The 14,236-nt window shown below is 34.7% G+C and overlaps 1 protein-coding gene across 4 annotated transcripts in view; it reads left to right on the top strand.

The window, feature by feature from the left end:
- LOC106461550 overlaps positions 1–14,236 on the top strand; it is a 99,689-nt gene that overhangs the window by 22,988 nt on the left and 62,465 nt on the right. For all 4 annotated transcript variants that reach the window (XM_022388541.1, XM_022388540.1, XM_022388543.1 and 1 more), the window contains exons 6-9: positions 3,881–4,038; positions 4,345–4,561; positions 10,998–11,395; positions 11,725–11,832. In XM_022388541.1, coding sequence (XP_022244249.1) covers positions 3,881–4,038; positions 4,345–4,561; positions 10,998–11,395; positions 11,725–11,832 — 881 coding nt within the window. The remainder of the gene's footprint in view (positions 1–3,880; positions 4,039–4,344; positions 4,562–10,997; positions 11,396–11,724; positions 11,833–14,236) is intronic.

The following is a 14,236-nucleotide window of genomic DNA, read 5'->3' as shown; positions in this document are numbered from 1 at the left end:
GATATGTACAGAAGTGTAAAGTATGAACATATTGTGCAGGTGATATGTACGGAAGTGTAAAGTATGAACATATTGTGCAGGTGATATGTACGGAAGTGTAAAGTATGAACATATTGTGCAGGTGATATGTACAGAAGTGTAAAGTATGAACATACTGTGTAGGTGATATGTACGAGAGTGCAAAGTATGAACATATTGTGTAGGTGATATGTACGGAAGTGTAAAGTATGAACATATTGTGTAGGTGATATGTACGGAAGTGTAAAGTATGAACATCTTGTAGGTGATATGTACGAGAGTGTAAAGTATGAACATCTTGTATGTAGGTGATATGTACGGAAGTGTAAAGTATGAACATCTTGTGTGTAGGTGATATGTACGGAAGTGTAAAGTATGAACATCTTGTGTGTAGGTGATATGTACGGAAGTGTAAAGTATGAACATCTTGTGTGTAGGTGATATGTACGCAAGTGCAAAGTTTGAACATCTTATGTAGGTGATATGTATGAGAGTGCTAAGTATGTAGGTAATAAGTACGAGAGTGTTAAGTATGAACATCTTATATTGGTAATAAGTACGAGAATACTAAGTATGGACATCTTGTGTCGGTAATAAGTACAAGAGTGCAAAGTATGAACATCTTCTGTAGGTAATAAGTACGAGAGTGTAAAGTATAAACATCTTCTGTAGGTAATAAGTACGAGAGTGCAAAGTATAAACATCTTCTGTAGGTAATAAGTACGAGAGTGTAAAGTATAAACATCTTCTGTAGGTAATAAGTACGAGAGTGCAAAGTATGAACATCTTGTGTAGGTAATAAGTACGAGAGTGTAAAGTATGAACATCTTGTGTAGGTAATAAATACGAGAGTGCTAAGTATGAACATCTTGTGTAGGTAATAAGTACGGGAATGCTAAGCATGGACATCTTGTGTAGGTAATAAGTACGGGAATGCTAAGCATGGACATCTTGTGTAGGTAATAAGTACAAGAGTGCAAAGTATGAACATCTTGTGTAGGTAATAAGTATGAGAGTGCTAAGTATGAACATCTTGTGTAGGTAATAAGTATGAAAGTGCTAAGTATGGACATCTTGTGTAGGTAATAAGTACGAGAGTGCTAAGTATGAACATCTTGTGTAGGTAATAAGTACAAGAGTGCTAAGTATGGACATCTTGTGTCGGTAATGAGTACGAGAGTGCTAAGTATGGACATCTTGTGTAGGTAATAAGTATGGGAATGATAAGTATGAACATCTTGTGTAGGTAATAAGTACAAGAGTGCTAAGTATGGACATCTTGTATAGCTAATAAGTATAAGAGTGCAAGTATGGAAAACATTTGTAGGTATTAAGTACGAGAGTGCAAAGTGTGGACAGTTTGTATAGGTAATAAATATTAACTTTAGGAAGACCTTAACCCCTAACAGCATACCTAGTGTCAATTACTCACACTTAGATTTTGTTCCAATGAACCTTTGTGTCTTATTCTTGTAAAAAATAATACAGTTGAACATTGCATTTTGTAATTTTTTGAACTTCACGTGTTTCCTGTGATTCCTCACCACTCATGAAGTATCGTATTGGTAATATTTTGATGAACGTGTCCCCAGTACAGAGGGTTTTTCACAATTTGTGATAACAATCTGCATATTTGTTTAACTTGCCAATACCATATGACATAGAGTTAAAAGCCTTGATACTCTTGTTGCATTTCAGTTGACGTTGATCCTTTGTACATGTAGATGACATAAAAAAAAATCTGCCATATCAGGATGGCTTACGTTAAATGGTTTTCCATTGCAAAAATTCTATTTTATAATTGTAGAAACATGCAAAGCACAAAATTTAGCATTTCAAAGAAAGTGGATATCTGTAATGTTGAAATGTATACATAAAACTAAGGTATAATACCAGTTGGGGGGAGATGGGGGGGGCTACTCCATTTCCAGCTACCAGCCATACACCCCTCAGTTTTTCATCAGTAAGTCTGAAGACTTCTTATGCTAAAATCTGGGTTTCAGTACTCATGGTGGGCAAAGCATAGATAGTACATTGTGTAGCTTTGTGCATAACAACAAACAAACAAAAAATACCAGTCATACTCTGAAAGTGATGACGAAAACTAAAGAACTTGTTTCCCAAAATAATCCAAGAACTCTGTGGTCTGTTACAGAAAAAGTATGAATGTACTTTGGACATGTAATCAAAAGAATTGTGAGTTTTAATACTTGAAAAGCAATGCAAGAGCTATGTTCATAAATACGTAGTTGAATGGGAAAACTAACTACTGAAAGCCTTTTAAGTGGTACATGGAAGATGGCAGATGTTGGACAAAACAAGTCTACAGAAGTCTTGGGCAATTTATTATGTCCTTCCAATGATATAACATTTCAAGAATGGCACAGTTTATAGCATGAATGTGTTTCCAGCTATAATGCTAAATTTAAACTCCCTGAGAGCTGAGAAAAATGTCAAGGTGAACTTGGCATATTATCGTAATCAGGTGTTGCACACCTATACTGCACAAAAATAACATTTTTGTATGGACTGAATTCCAGTAAGGTATGACTCCATCCAAACAAACCATCTAGCCACTTATATTGAATTTAACATACCAGTTTCTCCAAGATGCAAATACAAATGGAAATTTTTGCTACATCATTTGCTGTCATCTCTTATGGATTTCTGTGCTTTGGGTTGCTCAAACAGGCCCTCAAAAGCTATCATCTATACATGATTGATGGACTATGGAAAGCATCTAAAGAGAAGAGGGCAAAACATTGACCTCAGTATGTTGTGCAAAAGCTTCTTGTAGTGGAAATTGTGCTCCATTGTAATAGTCAATAACCAGAGTCAACCACATAAATACCATCCTTACTGGAAGAAAGGGCTTTAAGGATGAAGTACTCGCTGTTACCATCGATTATTAAAACCTCTCTTTAGCCCTCATTGTATTTTGGAGTTCCTACACATCTTACATCATGCCCTTGGTACATTGCAGTTTTCAGTATGCATTCTTAGAAGGCCTTGATGAGCTCTAGAGTATAAGATTGTACTGAAACTAATACATTGTGTCTTAACCATGCAATTCTTGGAGTATGGAGTACAGATACAGTTTATTGGCATATTTGTTTTTCAATTGCAAGAGCTTTCATAGCCTAAGTGATAACTTTCAGCATCATTTTAATTTTTATGCTACCTCTATCCTTCCATCTATTAGATTCTTGAGTTTCAAGTCATGGCAGAAATCAGGTTTGTCTTTAAGTTATCACACTATTAAATTGTTGAAAGAAACTTTATTTTTGTCAATCTGATCCTGGGTCATTCAAAAGGATAAATAATCAGCACATGTATTTGTTATTTGTTTTAATACAAGCACTTTTTATTGTATAACAAATACATGTACAGTTTTATCAAAAAGGATTACTTTATATTTGACTTATTTCAGAAAAACAACTTAGCACTTTGGTGAATTTTTCTGTTTTAAAACTTGCAATGTGTTCTGCAGCTACATTTTCTTTATCTGAACAACGTGAATGATGTTGTTAGCTTCATTTTGTTTATTTTCACATTTTCTTCCTCTCATCCAACTTTCTTAGAACAAGCATGATGGTAAATTTTTGTAGTTATTATTATTATTATGCTGTTTTTGATAAATGACAAATGCACAGTTTCTATCTTTATTGTATTCATAATTTGTAAGAGTTTAATTTCTAAATCCTCATAGTATTCTATTTCCTATAAGAATTTGAATAAGTGGTTAGTTGTTTTTTTGTTTTCGAAGTATTTGACCTGCTACTTATGTTGTAGATTTTATACAAAAAGGTTAAGAAGGAAATAAATTTTTGGATGGAGTATAATTGTACTTTTTTTTTTTCAGAGCCAGTAAACAAAGAAATACCAGAACCACATGAATCTACCCTAAAGCATCAAGATCAGTCAGCAGATGAAGAACAGAACTTTGGACATGTTCTTGAGAACACATCAGGGTCTTTCCTTTCTTCTGGATCAATAATACCAATTGATACAGCTGTAAAAGCAAGTTTCAATCATATTGTAATATTAGAATTAGTATGTTCAAAAAAAGATACTATAATAAATGACTCGGGTACCTCATATTTCAAAAATTGAATTTGGAACTTGAAGAATTACTTGTTTGTAGCTATTATGGATTGAAATCATATTTCTGGCTACAGAAGAAAGGTGTGAAAATGAACTTGCTAACTGATAGTTCAATTACTGGTGATGTATATTTTTTTACACTTAAGAAATTAAATATTCTATTAAGTGTGTGTAGAATGTATCGTGTCTACCAAACATTATAAAGAGATTATATCTAATTAGAGTCAACTGCAAGATGGACTATCTCCACTGCAAGGTCAACAGTTTGAGCAAGAAGAGATGGAAATGCCAAACCAGCAGAATCCTCAAGACATCTTTGGTCAACTTCCTTCTATAAATACTGGCATACCATATTCCCATCCCAGTCAAGGTGGGGTTCCTGTTGTTATCAAACCTCGAGAAGGAAGTCCTTTTAAACCTCCAACTAAACAACCAAAAGGTAGAATTTTATTCACTCATTAATTTTACAATCAACTTTTTTTCTGCATAAATGTCCAGCTACAACTTCTTTTGGATAAACACATCTGTAAACTCTAGTATAGCTTGTAAGTTGTAGAAAAACACTTTGAAACAGACAATATTTGTGTATGTGTGGAAGTGAAGGTGGGTGGGTGAACGGTATATTTGTAAGTTGTAGAAAAACACTTTGAAACAGACAATATTTGTGTATGTGTGGAAGTGAAGGTGGGTGGGTGAACGGTATATTTGTAGTCACTCAAAATACATTTCCATAACTTTTAGCCGCAGCATAGTGGCTCATAGAATGGCTCTGACTTTTTCAAGTACAAACTTTTAGATCATAGTTCCATCATCTCTTGACCAATTTGAGATCTAATTACTGTTATGAACTCGGGAAGTCAAACACTTTTGATTGATTATTTGACCAGCACAAGGTCTCAAAGGTTAATATACTATAATCCTGCTTAAAATAATTTCAATTTGAGGATATGCTGGTAGAGATCCTGATGAGTAATAAAATCAAATTGGGTATACCTGTGCACTACAGGTATTGCTGATGCACAAAAGTATAGCTAATAAAAAAGGAGGAGGTCTCATAAATTAATTTACTCTAATCCTGCCTAAAAGAATTTCAAATGTTGTGGCTATTGAGGATTCCCTCTTGTTTCATAAAATAAGCATTAAGAATATTTTCTAACAATGGCTAATGCGTAAATGTTGGTATACTGGACTTTTGACACTACTCTAATAGCTTCAAGAGGTTTTATTTCTAGTACTTGCTGGTGAACTGTTCAGAGCTTAAGTGCAAATAACAACATTAAATAACAAATTTTTAGTATAAATAATAGACAGAATTTTATTTTTCTGAAACTACATACTTTTAAGAAAGTTCTTGTCAAATTTCAAACAATTTCATCCATTAGTTTTTTAGGAAAATTTTTTTTTGAGAGTTGTATAACCTACTTAAATGTAAGCAGATGGTCCTGATTGGGCTAAGTAAAACTGGGAATCTTGATTTAGCAATTTATGTTTTTGCCAAACTGACAATTTGGTATATTCTAATCATTGTAGGTTTTAGTCTACTTGTGTGTTGATTTGTAACATGAAGTTCTTTCAGTAAGCTGCAAGTTTTTTTCATGATAGGCTTTATTAGCTTATAAGACTTTTTATTTCTGATTTATATAGTTAACCTACTTTTGAGTAGAAGCTAATAAGAATTTAAAACATTTACTGTTCATTTCTTTGCTACTTGAAGTGATGTTACATTATATTGAACAAAATGTTATGATACAGAGCTGGGCAGTTGGTCTACATAATTGATTATCTATGAGAATTGGTTATGTTGATTAGTGTCACAAAAAATTTGATTAATTGAAATTACAATTAAATCCACTGATATCTTAAAAATAAAGAACTACTATTTCCAATTGTTTGCCCGCCAGTGGCACAGTGGTATGTCTGTGTACTTACAATGCTAGAAACCGGGTTTTGACACTCATGGTGGGCAGAGCACAGATAGCCCATTGTGTAGCTTTGGGCTTAACTTCAAACAAACAAATCCAATTATTTTGATTACTTGATAGTTGGAATAATCAAAATTATGATTATTGTCATGAAAATAATCATCTAATTAAAATTTGTTTCCAGATATTACTGTTTTTGATTATTATGAGTACCCAGTAATCAGAATATTGCCATGATGTTTGTTTATTGTTAAGTACAAAGCTACACAATGGGCTATTTTTGTTATGCCCACCATGGATATCAGAACCTTATTTTCAGGTCTATAACCTTTTTTTTCCTCTTGGCCATCTCGTGAGAATAACCAATTAGATGGGAGTAATTAACTAATGAGCTCGACAGTTAATTAGTAAACTACACTATTTGACTAGCTCTAATTAAATGAAAACAAAAAGCCGCTTTCGAGGAATGTTAAAGAAAGTTAACAGAGATTGTGGATGAGTATTACGTATTGTTTATTAGTTTTTTTTGTTTGTTTTTTTAATACTTCATAATTGCAGCATGGTGATTTTAAAAATTGCCTAATATTATATCACATAATGGTTTAGACTGTCAGTGACCTTATTCTTTGTGAGATGGAGACATATATTTGGATCTGTGGTGGTTTTTTAGGGGTCTCTGAGGCTGCAACTGAGGGCTATTCTTGAGAGAATTTAGATTCACTCTTTCCTGCACCTTCTTTTAGTCTGTTGGCTTTTCAGCCCTCTGTGGGATAATGATGAGTTTGCAGACTCACAGTGCTGGGGTTCAATTCACTGGGGTGGATGTACCAGGTGGCCCAGTGTTGCTTTGCTTTAACAAAACAAATTTACCTCACCAAATAATGATCCAATCAATGGTAATCAATACAGTCTTCAACTGACCTATAAAAAAGAAATGAAAGTAGGACACTTTGGGATAAGCTGCCTTGGGTTTGTTTTCTCCTGTTGGTTCTTCCAGTTTGTGATGTTTGAGATTTTACCAGTTCCTTTCGAGCCTGAATCTTATTTGATAGCTGAAAGGTCTGGGAGCAAATTTTGTTTTCTTTCCATCCATGGATGTTGTGGTTCATGCTGGAAGGTCTATTTCTCAGTTATGTGAAGGGACAGTTATGCCTTATCTGACATATTGTTGGAACTTCATGATTTAGCTTACCACCACCGGGTGGAAGCATTTTCCGAATCTCAAATCATACATCTGCTCCTCAAATTTTGGGGTTCTAAGGCAGAGTTTGCAGTTAACCTGACTAAATCAATGTCCACGGCTGAGAAAGGTTAAGTCTAAGAACTTGCAACTTTGAAATCGAACATTGTGTTTTCTTTTCACTTCAATTAGTTGGAAGACTCTCAGGATTACCAACTTCATTGATGATGAGCTGGATCCATTGTTAGCAGGAATGTTGGTTCAATTTTCGGCTTTTCCATCTCTCTCTGTTGTCATTGGCTCCTACAGGGGGGGGTCATAGTTCTGCCCCTATTCATGGGTCCCAATCCCCAACATCAGCCCCCTCATTAACTTGGCACCCCAAAAAAATTCTGGCTTTATCCAAGGGTTCCACTGCTGAGTTGGATTGCCTGCAGCATTGGTGATTCTTGTATACCTTCAAGGTCTGTGAGGGCTTGGCTCCAAGGATTTTTTAACATGCGGTAACCTTAACCACGGAACCAGGAGCACTGCAGGTCCTTGAGTCAGGATTAGTCATTCAGATCACATTTTCACCAGTATTATCACCCAACTTGTAGGATTTTTGTATCCTACACATCTTGGGACTTGGAACTTCATTCTAGGGCTCTCAGAGTTTAGTTGGTCTGGGGATAGTGAGAGTATTGTGCTAGTTCCTCCAAGGTTCACAAGTTACTCATTCTTCAATCTGAGTTGATATTTTTTTTTTACTGGAATTGTAGATATCCATGTTTGTAGTCGGCTCGTATCTGCATTTTGCCATAATTGGGGAGTCCCACCACTATTAGCACTTGTTATGCACAAGGATTAGGTTCTGCAGTTTCAAGTTTTTACCTTTGAACTCGCATTGGCTTTGCATAGTTTTGGCCATAAGGTATGAGTTTTTCTCGTCACCTCCTTTCCATTTTACTGGGCACACAACATTCCATGGATGACTGGATTCTGCTGGCATCATCTCATCAATTTTCAGAACATCACATCTTGATTTTACTTTCAGAAACAACTAAGGCAAACTTCCTTTTCAGGGCTGAGGCATTTATTCTTCCTCCAATTCAATATGTCATCAGTCTGGGTATTCTTTTTCATCTTGTCTCTCAGTTGGACTCTGCTGACTCCCATCCTTAACACTATAGAATCGTATGCCACACTTGTACTCACATCTCCTTCTCCCTCTGCACAGCTGGTTCTTTCTCTTCTGGGAATGTGGGCATCATTTGAATCCCTTGTGCCTTTGGGATGAGGGCACAAGAAATCCTTTTAATGGTCTGTATGCAACCAAGAGATCTTAAATCATTGATTCACAAGTTTCTTCAGTTTCCTTCATAGGTATCATTCTTTGATCTCGACTGGTTGTTCATTTGGGATGCTTCTACTATGTGAGTTCCTCTACTGCCACCTTATCCAGAGTTCCATCTCTTCATGAATGCCTTTGTTTCACTATTTCACTATATTTACTTCCGGTTGCAACAGGCTCTGTAGAAATGAGGTGTTCCATAATATTACCTAGGAGCTCACCAGGTGATATTACCATACTATGCTGGACCACCACTCATGGACTACCATGAGTAAAACTAAAGTGGATCATGCCCATCCCTGCTGATCATTGGATTGAATAAATTGGGGTTGGTTTGCTTTTAAAAATTTAAGGAACTTGGTGCATCTATTGCATTGTTTCTCAGGATTTCCCAATGTACATTACCCCCAGACTAGTGGAGCTAGGGAGTCCTTACCACACCTAGTTTCCAGTCACTGGGGTGGTGGAAAGAGGCTTTTTCTCAACTCTCAGAGAAGAGGGCAAAGTTATGGGCCCTCCTATCTGAGTTCTTAGATGTTTTTTCCCAGATGTCGGTAGGAGTGGCACCAGCCTACACAGGAGTCTACTTATAATACTTGGTCAGATTTGACACTCAGCTATCTGGTTGGGGTGTGCATGGCCCTTCTTTTTGATCAATATTGATTCAGTATGTTTTTCATGGAAGAAGGTCCACTGTCTCCTCATAATTCCGAATGCACAGTGGTCCCATCCTGGGTCTTTGGTTAAGTACAGTTGTTCCATGTCCTCCCCATAATTCCAGGGGCAAGTGGAATATACCTTGCCCACTTGGTTGGGGAGTGAGGATGATGTTCATAATTCCAGACTGGATTAGTTCTGTTCCTTTGGTTGTGTAAGACATACAAGATCTTGTCATTCTGAGTCTTGGGTGTTGCCTTTCGGGCTTCTTCAGGTAGTGGAGAATGTTTGTCCACTTCTGTGTTGCTTACTTTCTCGTCATGATTCCAGTGGCTCAGAATGCATCACTCTATGGCTAGATTGGGATCCACTCACAAGTATATATTTATTTATCACGTTGTGGTTTAATTGCCCTAACCATCAATGTAGGATATAGGGACCAAAATCCCTTAATTCCAACCCCGAGTAATAGAATCTTGGCTATCTGGTTGGGGATGGCCTATAGTGATGATCATTCATGTACAATTCCACCCATGATACAGGAACAAAGTTCAGGGTGAAGAGCATGCATGTTCTGAATGTAGTGTGGTTCTTCCACTAAGGTGCCAATCTTCTTTTGGCACATCCATAAGGTATGCAAACATTTTCTGTATGGATAGTGTCTTCACTGATCCTTCCACCTTCTCAATGTGAAATTCTAGCTATAAGTGTCAATGGAGGTAAGTATGTTTTGGAAGTTAACATTTTCTTAAATTGTAAATCTAGTTCCAATAATATACTTACCTCCCCTCACACTCCCCAGGCCTTCATCCCCACTAAGAGCTGGTGTTAGAACCTGGGATAGTCAGTCTTGAAAATGTAATAACATTATCTGAATGAGGTGCTTATATACAGTACCAGTATAGAGGGCACATTGACATAGGTGGAGAGTATCACAAGATAAATATCGCAAAGGGCAATTTAGTGGGGTATAAAAGACTGGAGCAAGCAAGAAAAAATAAGACTAATGCTTAGCTGGGCAAAGGAAGAAACCCTGGCAGTCTAGTAATAGCTATAAATGTGAGAGGAGGTAAGCATTATTGGAAATACATTTTCAATTTAAGAAAATGTTAACTTAAATTACAAAGTTAGATACATGTAGGGCTGAAGCCTGAATAATGCCCTTATTTTTAAAATTAGGTATAATGCTATTATTTAAATTTCGTTACTTTTCTGTGAATAAACAATTTTTTTTTCTAAATTCCTTAAAAGCATTTTAATCTTGTAATTAGAGAATGGCTCAAGAAACAGTTTCCCTCAAATTCAACTACACTTGGATATGCAAGCTATTAAGTTATGCCAAAATGGATGTTTATTTCCTTCTTTAGCTACTTTGATAGAGTTGTTTTTACTAGTGTTATTGATTTTAACTTAACATTTATGTAGGCAATATGCCTGAGAGACTTTGTTTTTATTTTTTGGAGGGAAAAAATGGCTAAAATGGTAATTTTTTGTATATTGACAAAATGATTTAAGCTCAATATTCCCAAATGTTAAATAATTTTATTGATATTAGCTATAGATCATTATGCTTATGCCACTAGCAGATAATATAGCTAATTTGTTTGAGGTAGAATTTGAAAAATTCTTAAATAGGAATTCTCTGATGTATTTATTTCTCAGATGTGTGATGATGTTCTTAAATGTATTTTACACATTGTATGTTTCAGCAATATTTTTCTAGTCTTTGTTTGATTAGTTAGGCTTTTATCCATTGTTCATCACAGCTTGATATGTTATTTAGGTATTGTGCAGCAAGAAGTCTTGCACCACTGTCTTTCTGTCTCTTCCTCTCACCACCATGATGGGATAATGCTGGAACCTGATAACCTAGAGAAGCCACCAGATGCAAGTCAGGTTCATAACATACATAGACATAGATATCATTTGCCTCGAAACACGTTTGGTGGTTCTCCAAGTACTACTTTATGGGATAGTCCAGAATTACCTAGTGTCCATTTAGTTCCAGCTGTTTTACCTGTCAGTGCTGGTCAGCTTGAGACAACAGAAATGAACCCATGCATAGGAACCAGTGAGAACTCATCCAGTCCTGCTCCACGTCAAAGTCCATTAGGAGAAGATTCAGATGCAGGGAGGAAAAATCAAACAATTCAGCAGGTCACAAGAAGTGAAACTGAAGAAGTGAGTAAGCTAATTACTCTTGTTTGAGAACATAAATGTTTATGTACCAAGGTCTTACAAGTACTCAGGATTTTTATCCTGATGTTCTTTACTTGATTATCGACATATCATTTTCAAATGATATTGGTGAAACATTTTAAGCTATTTATTATTTCTTCTACTTTATCCTTTACAAAAATCTAAAATACTTTGAAATTTCTGATCTAGTTTTATCATTTTGAGAATGGATCAGGAGCTACAAAAGAAAATTTTGGAAGAAGTGAAATATATCTACATACAACAGCATTAATAACAAGTAATTGTTTTGGATGTGTTATATTTTATGTTAGGAAGACGTTTTGTCATCTCTACAAAAAATAGATAGCCCAGCACCACCCCCTGCTGCTGCTGTTCACCTTCTTCAGAGAATGTCCCCTGCAGGTGCTGGTTTACCTCAGGTAAATAAGGCTTGAAACTATTTGATCTAGGGTGAGAAGCTATGATATTTTTTGTTTCTTAAGTAATCTTTTAGAAACAGTTAAAATTTTCAAAAATGGACTTTCATCACACCATTGGGACCATTTCCATTATTGGCTGTTTGCCTATTAGAGAATGTATAATTTATTACTTCTCATCTGATAATTAAGTTGTCTAAGATATTTTTAAAATACATGTAAAAGCTTCTTAGCCAAGTGACATTGGTGTTGACTAAAATAGATCTGACACTTTATGGCTGTGGTTTACCACTTAACACTTTTGTCATTTCCTATTGAAAGTTTGCCACCTAATTCAGTTTACTTGAAACACAGAACTCTGAATCTACTATGTTGAAGTTCCTGTTAAAAAATTAAATTCATTAATTAAGAATATAAATACTTGAAATATATGTGGCAATGATTAAACACTAACCAAAGGATTGCCATTCTAATGCTTACTTATGCTAAGAAAAGATAAACTGGTTTTTGTAACACTGAACTTCATTAATGTTCTCTATTGCAATATATTAAGGTATCATGCAATTTAAGGACAACAAGGGACCTACTGGTCCATCTAGGCCATCCTGTCCATTAAACTTTAAGATAAACTCAAAGCCAGCCTGTATCATTCAAATATTAATCTAGCCTTCCCTTAAACTCCCTTAAATTTACTGCATCTATTAAGTTTGAAGGCGTCCCATTCAAAATGCTAACCATTTTGTTAGAAAAATTAAACTGTCTTAGTTGAGGATGATTCCTAATATGCAAAGAGTTGTGTTTATCTCTCTCTCTTAGGCCTACCATTCGTACCATTAAGTATGAAAAAGGATGATGCATCAACACTATTAATTCCCTTAACATTTGCTATTGGCATCTTTTTCTGTACATGTCATGAGGTTTTAGTGAGTTACATTCAAAATTTAATTCAACTATTTTCTTATCATGGTGTATGAATAAATTTAGCATAAAAACATAGCTTAGAATCCAAAATTTAGTATTATACAAGTTTTATGTTCTTAGTTTTATTAGACAATATTTTTCAAAAATTTGAATTTCCCCTACTATGAGAATTGTGACATTTGCTCTCTAGGATTCCCTCTTCTCTAATTTATTTACTACCCCTTAAAGAAGAATGAAATTTAGCTTAAATTATACATTATAATGTTGTCATTGCTCAGGCTAAGCATAATTTTTATAGCTTTCAATTTCATTTGGTTACAGAGCCATAAAATAAAACATCAGATCCCTTTGCCACATCCACCTATCTCATCCTCTCTTTCAGAATTTGCCAATAGTTCTCTCTGATATTTAATACTATATTATTTATAACCAATAGGGTTCCAAGGCTTTAATCTATCAAATGACATATTATCCTATCATGTTTTCTGTAGAGAGAATAGTCTATTTCACTTCCAAACTTTATTCCTATGTAAAATGCATCAATGAGCTTAACTGAATTTTAATGGCTCTTGCCGCTTAGTTAGAAAGCCAAAAAACTGTAGTAGTTAAGGAGCATTGTCTGCTTTTTTGCATGCTATTATTCTATGTTCTTTGATGCATTATTTATTTAAATAAAAAATTTAGTGCAGTAGTACTGATAAAATGTGGGAAAATTTTAAAGGTAAGTTTTTAAATATTCAAGATAAACATATTCCTCATACTATTCTTTATTTATTATTATAAAAGTATCTAAACCATAAAAAGTAGAAACTTTTTAGGTTAAATAAGGTTAGATTAGATAAAATAAAGAAGGCAATTAATAAAAAGTTTTGTATGAGGTATGCTTGTGAGCAACTTGTGAATAGCTCATACATTATATAATTTGATAAAGTAACATGAGCTACATGTTCACCAAGTGATTTTCAACTTGTTTGGTGTGAATATTAGTTGGACACAGTTCAAAGGGCAATAAAACAATATAATTTAACCCTTTTGAGACTGTCACAGGTGAAAGGCCAAGGCATCTCGTTTGTTGATTTGCATTCCAAATTTTATTGAACTACTATTTCTGGAATTTATGTCAGTAAGTTTGGTATCAAACTGTAGATTATAATTCAGATTTTAGAACTATACATTACTCAATTTGTTAATTTAAAAGTAAATATTTAAAAATGCAGATAATCATCTATTTTTGTGTCATGTGGTATGTTGAATGCAGCAATGGTTCAAATTAGATGTTTGTGAAATCAAAATACTGAGTCTATAGTTTCATACAAATTAGAAACTCAAATTACAGATATTTACAAGCTAGAATATAGAATAAGAAGGTTTTATCTTTTCTATTTGCTAAGAAACTGCTTACATAATAAATCAAACACTTCTTTCCATTTTTTGAAATGCTCCCTTACATACACTTACTTCTATATATGACATGAATAATCAATTG

Source organism: Limulus polyphemus, unplaced genomic scaffold (genome assembly GCF_000517525.1).
Source record: "Limulus polyphemus unplaced genomic scaffold, Limulus_polyphemus-2.1.2 Scaffold984, whole genome shotgun sequence".
In the NCBI taxonomy this organism is placed as follows: Eukaryota; Metazoa; Arthropoda; class Merostomata; order Xiphosura; family Limulidae; genus Limulus; species Limulus polyphemus.
The sequence above is the reverse complement of the archived record's forward strand: the minus strand, read 5'-3'. Positions and strand labels throughout refer to the sequence as shown.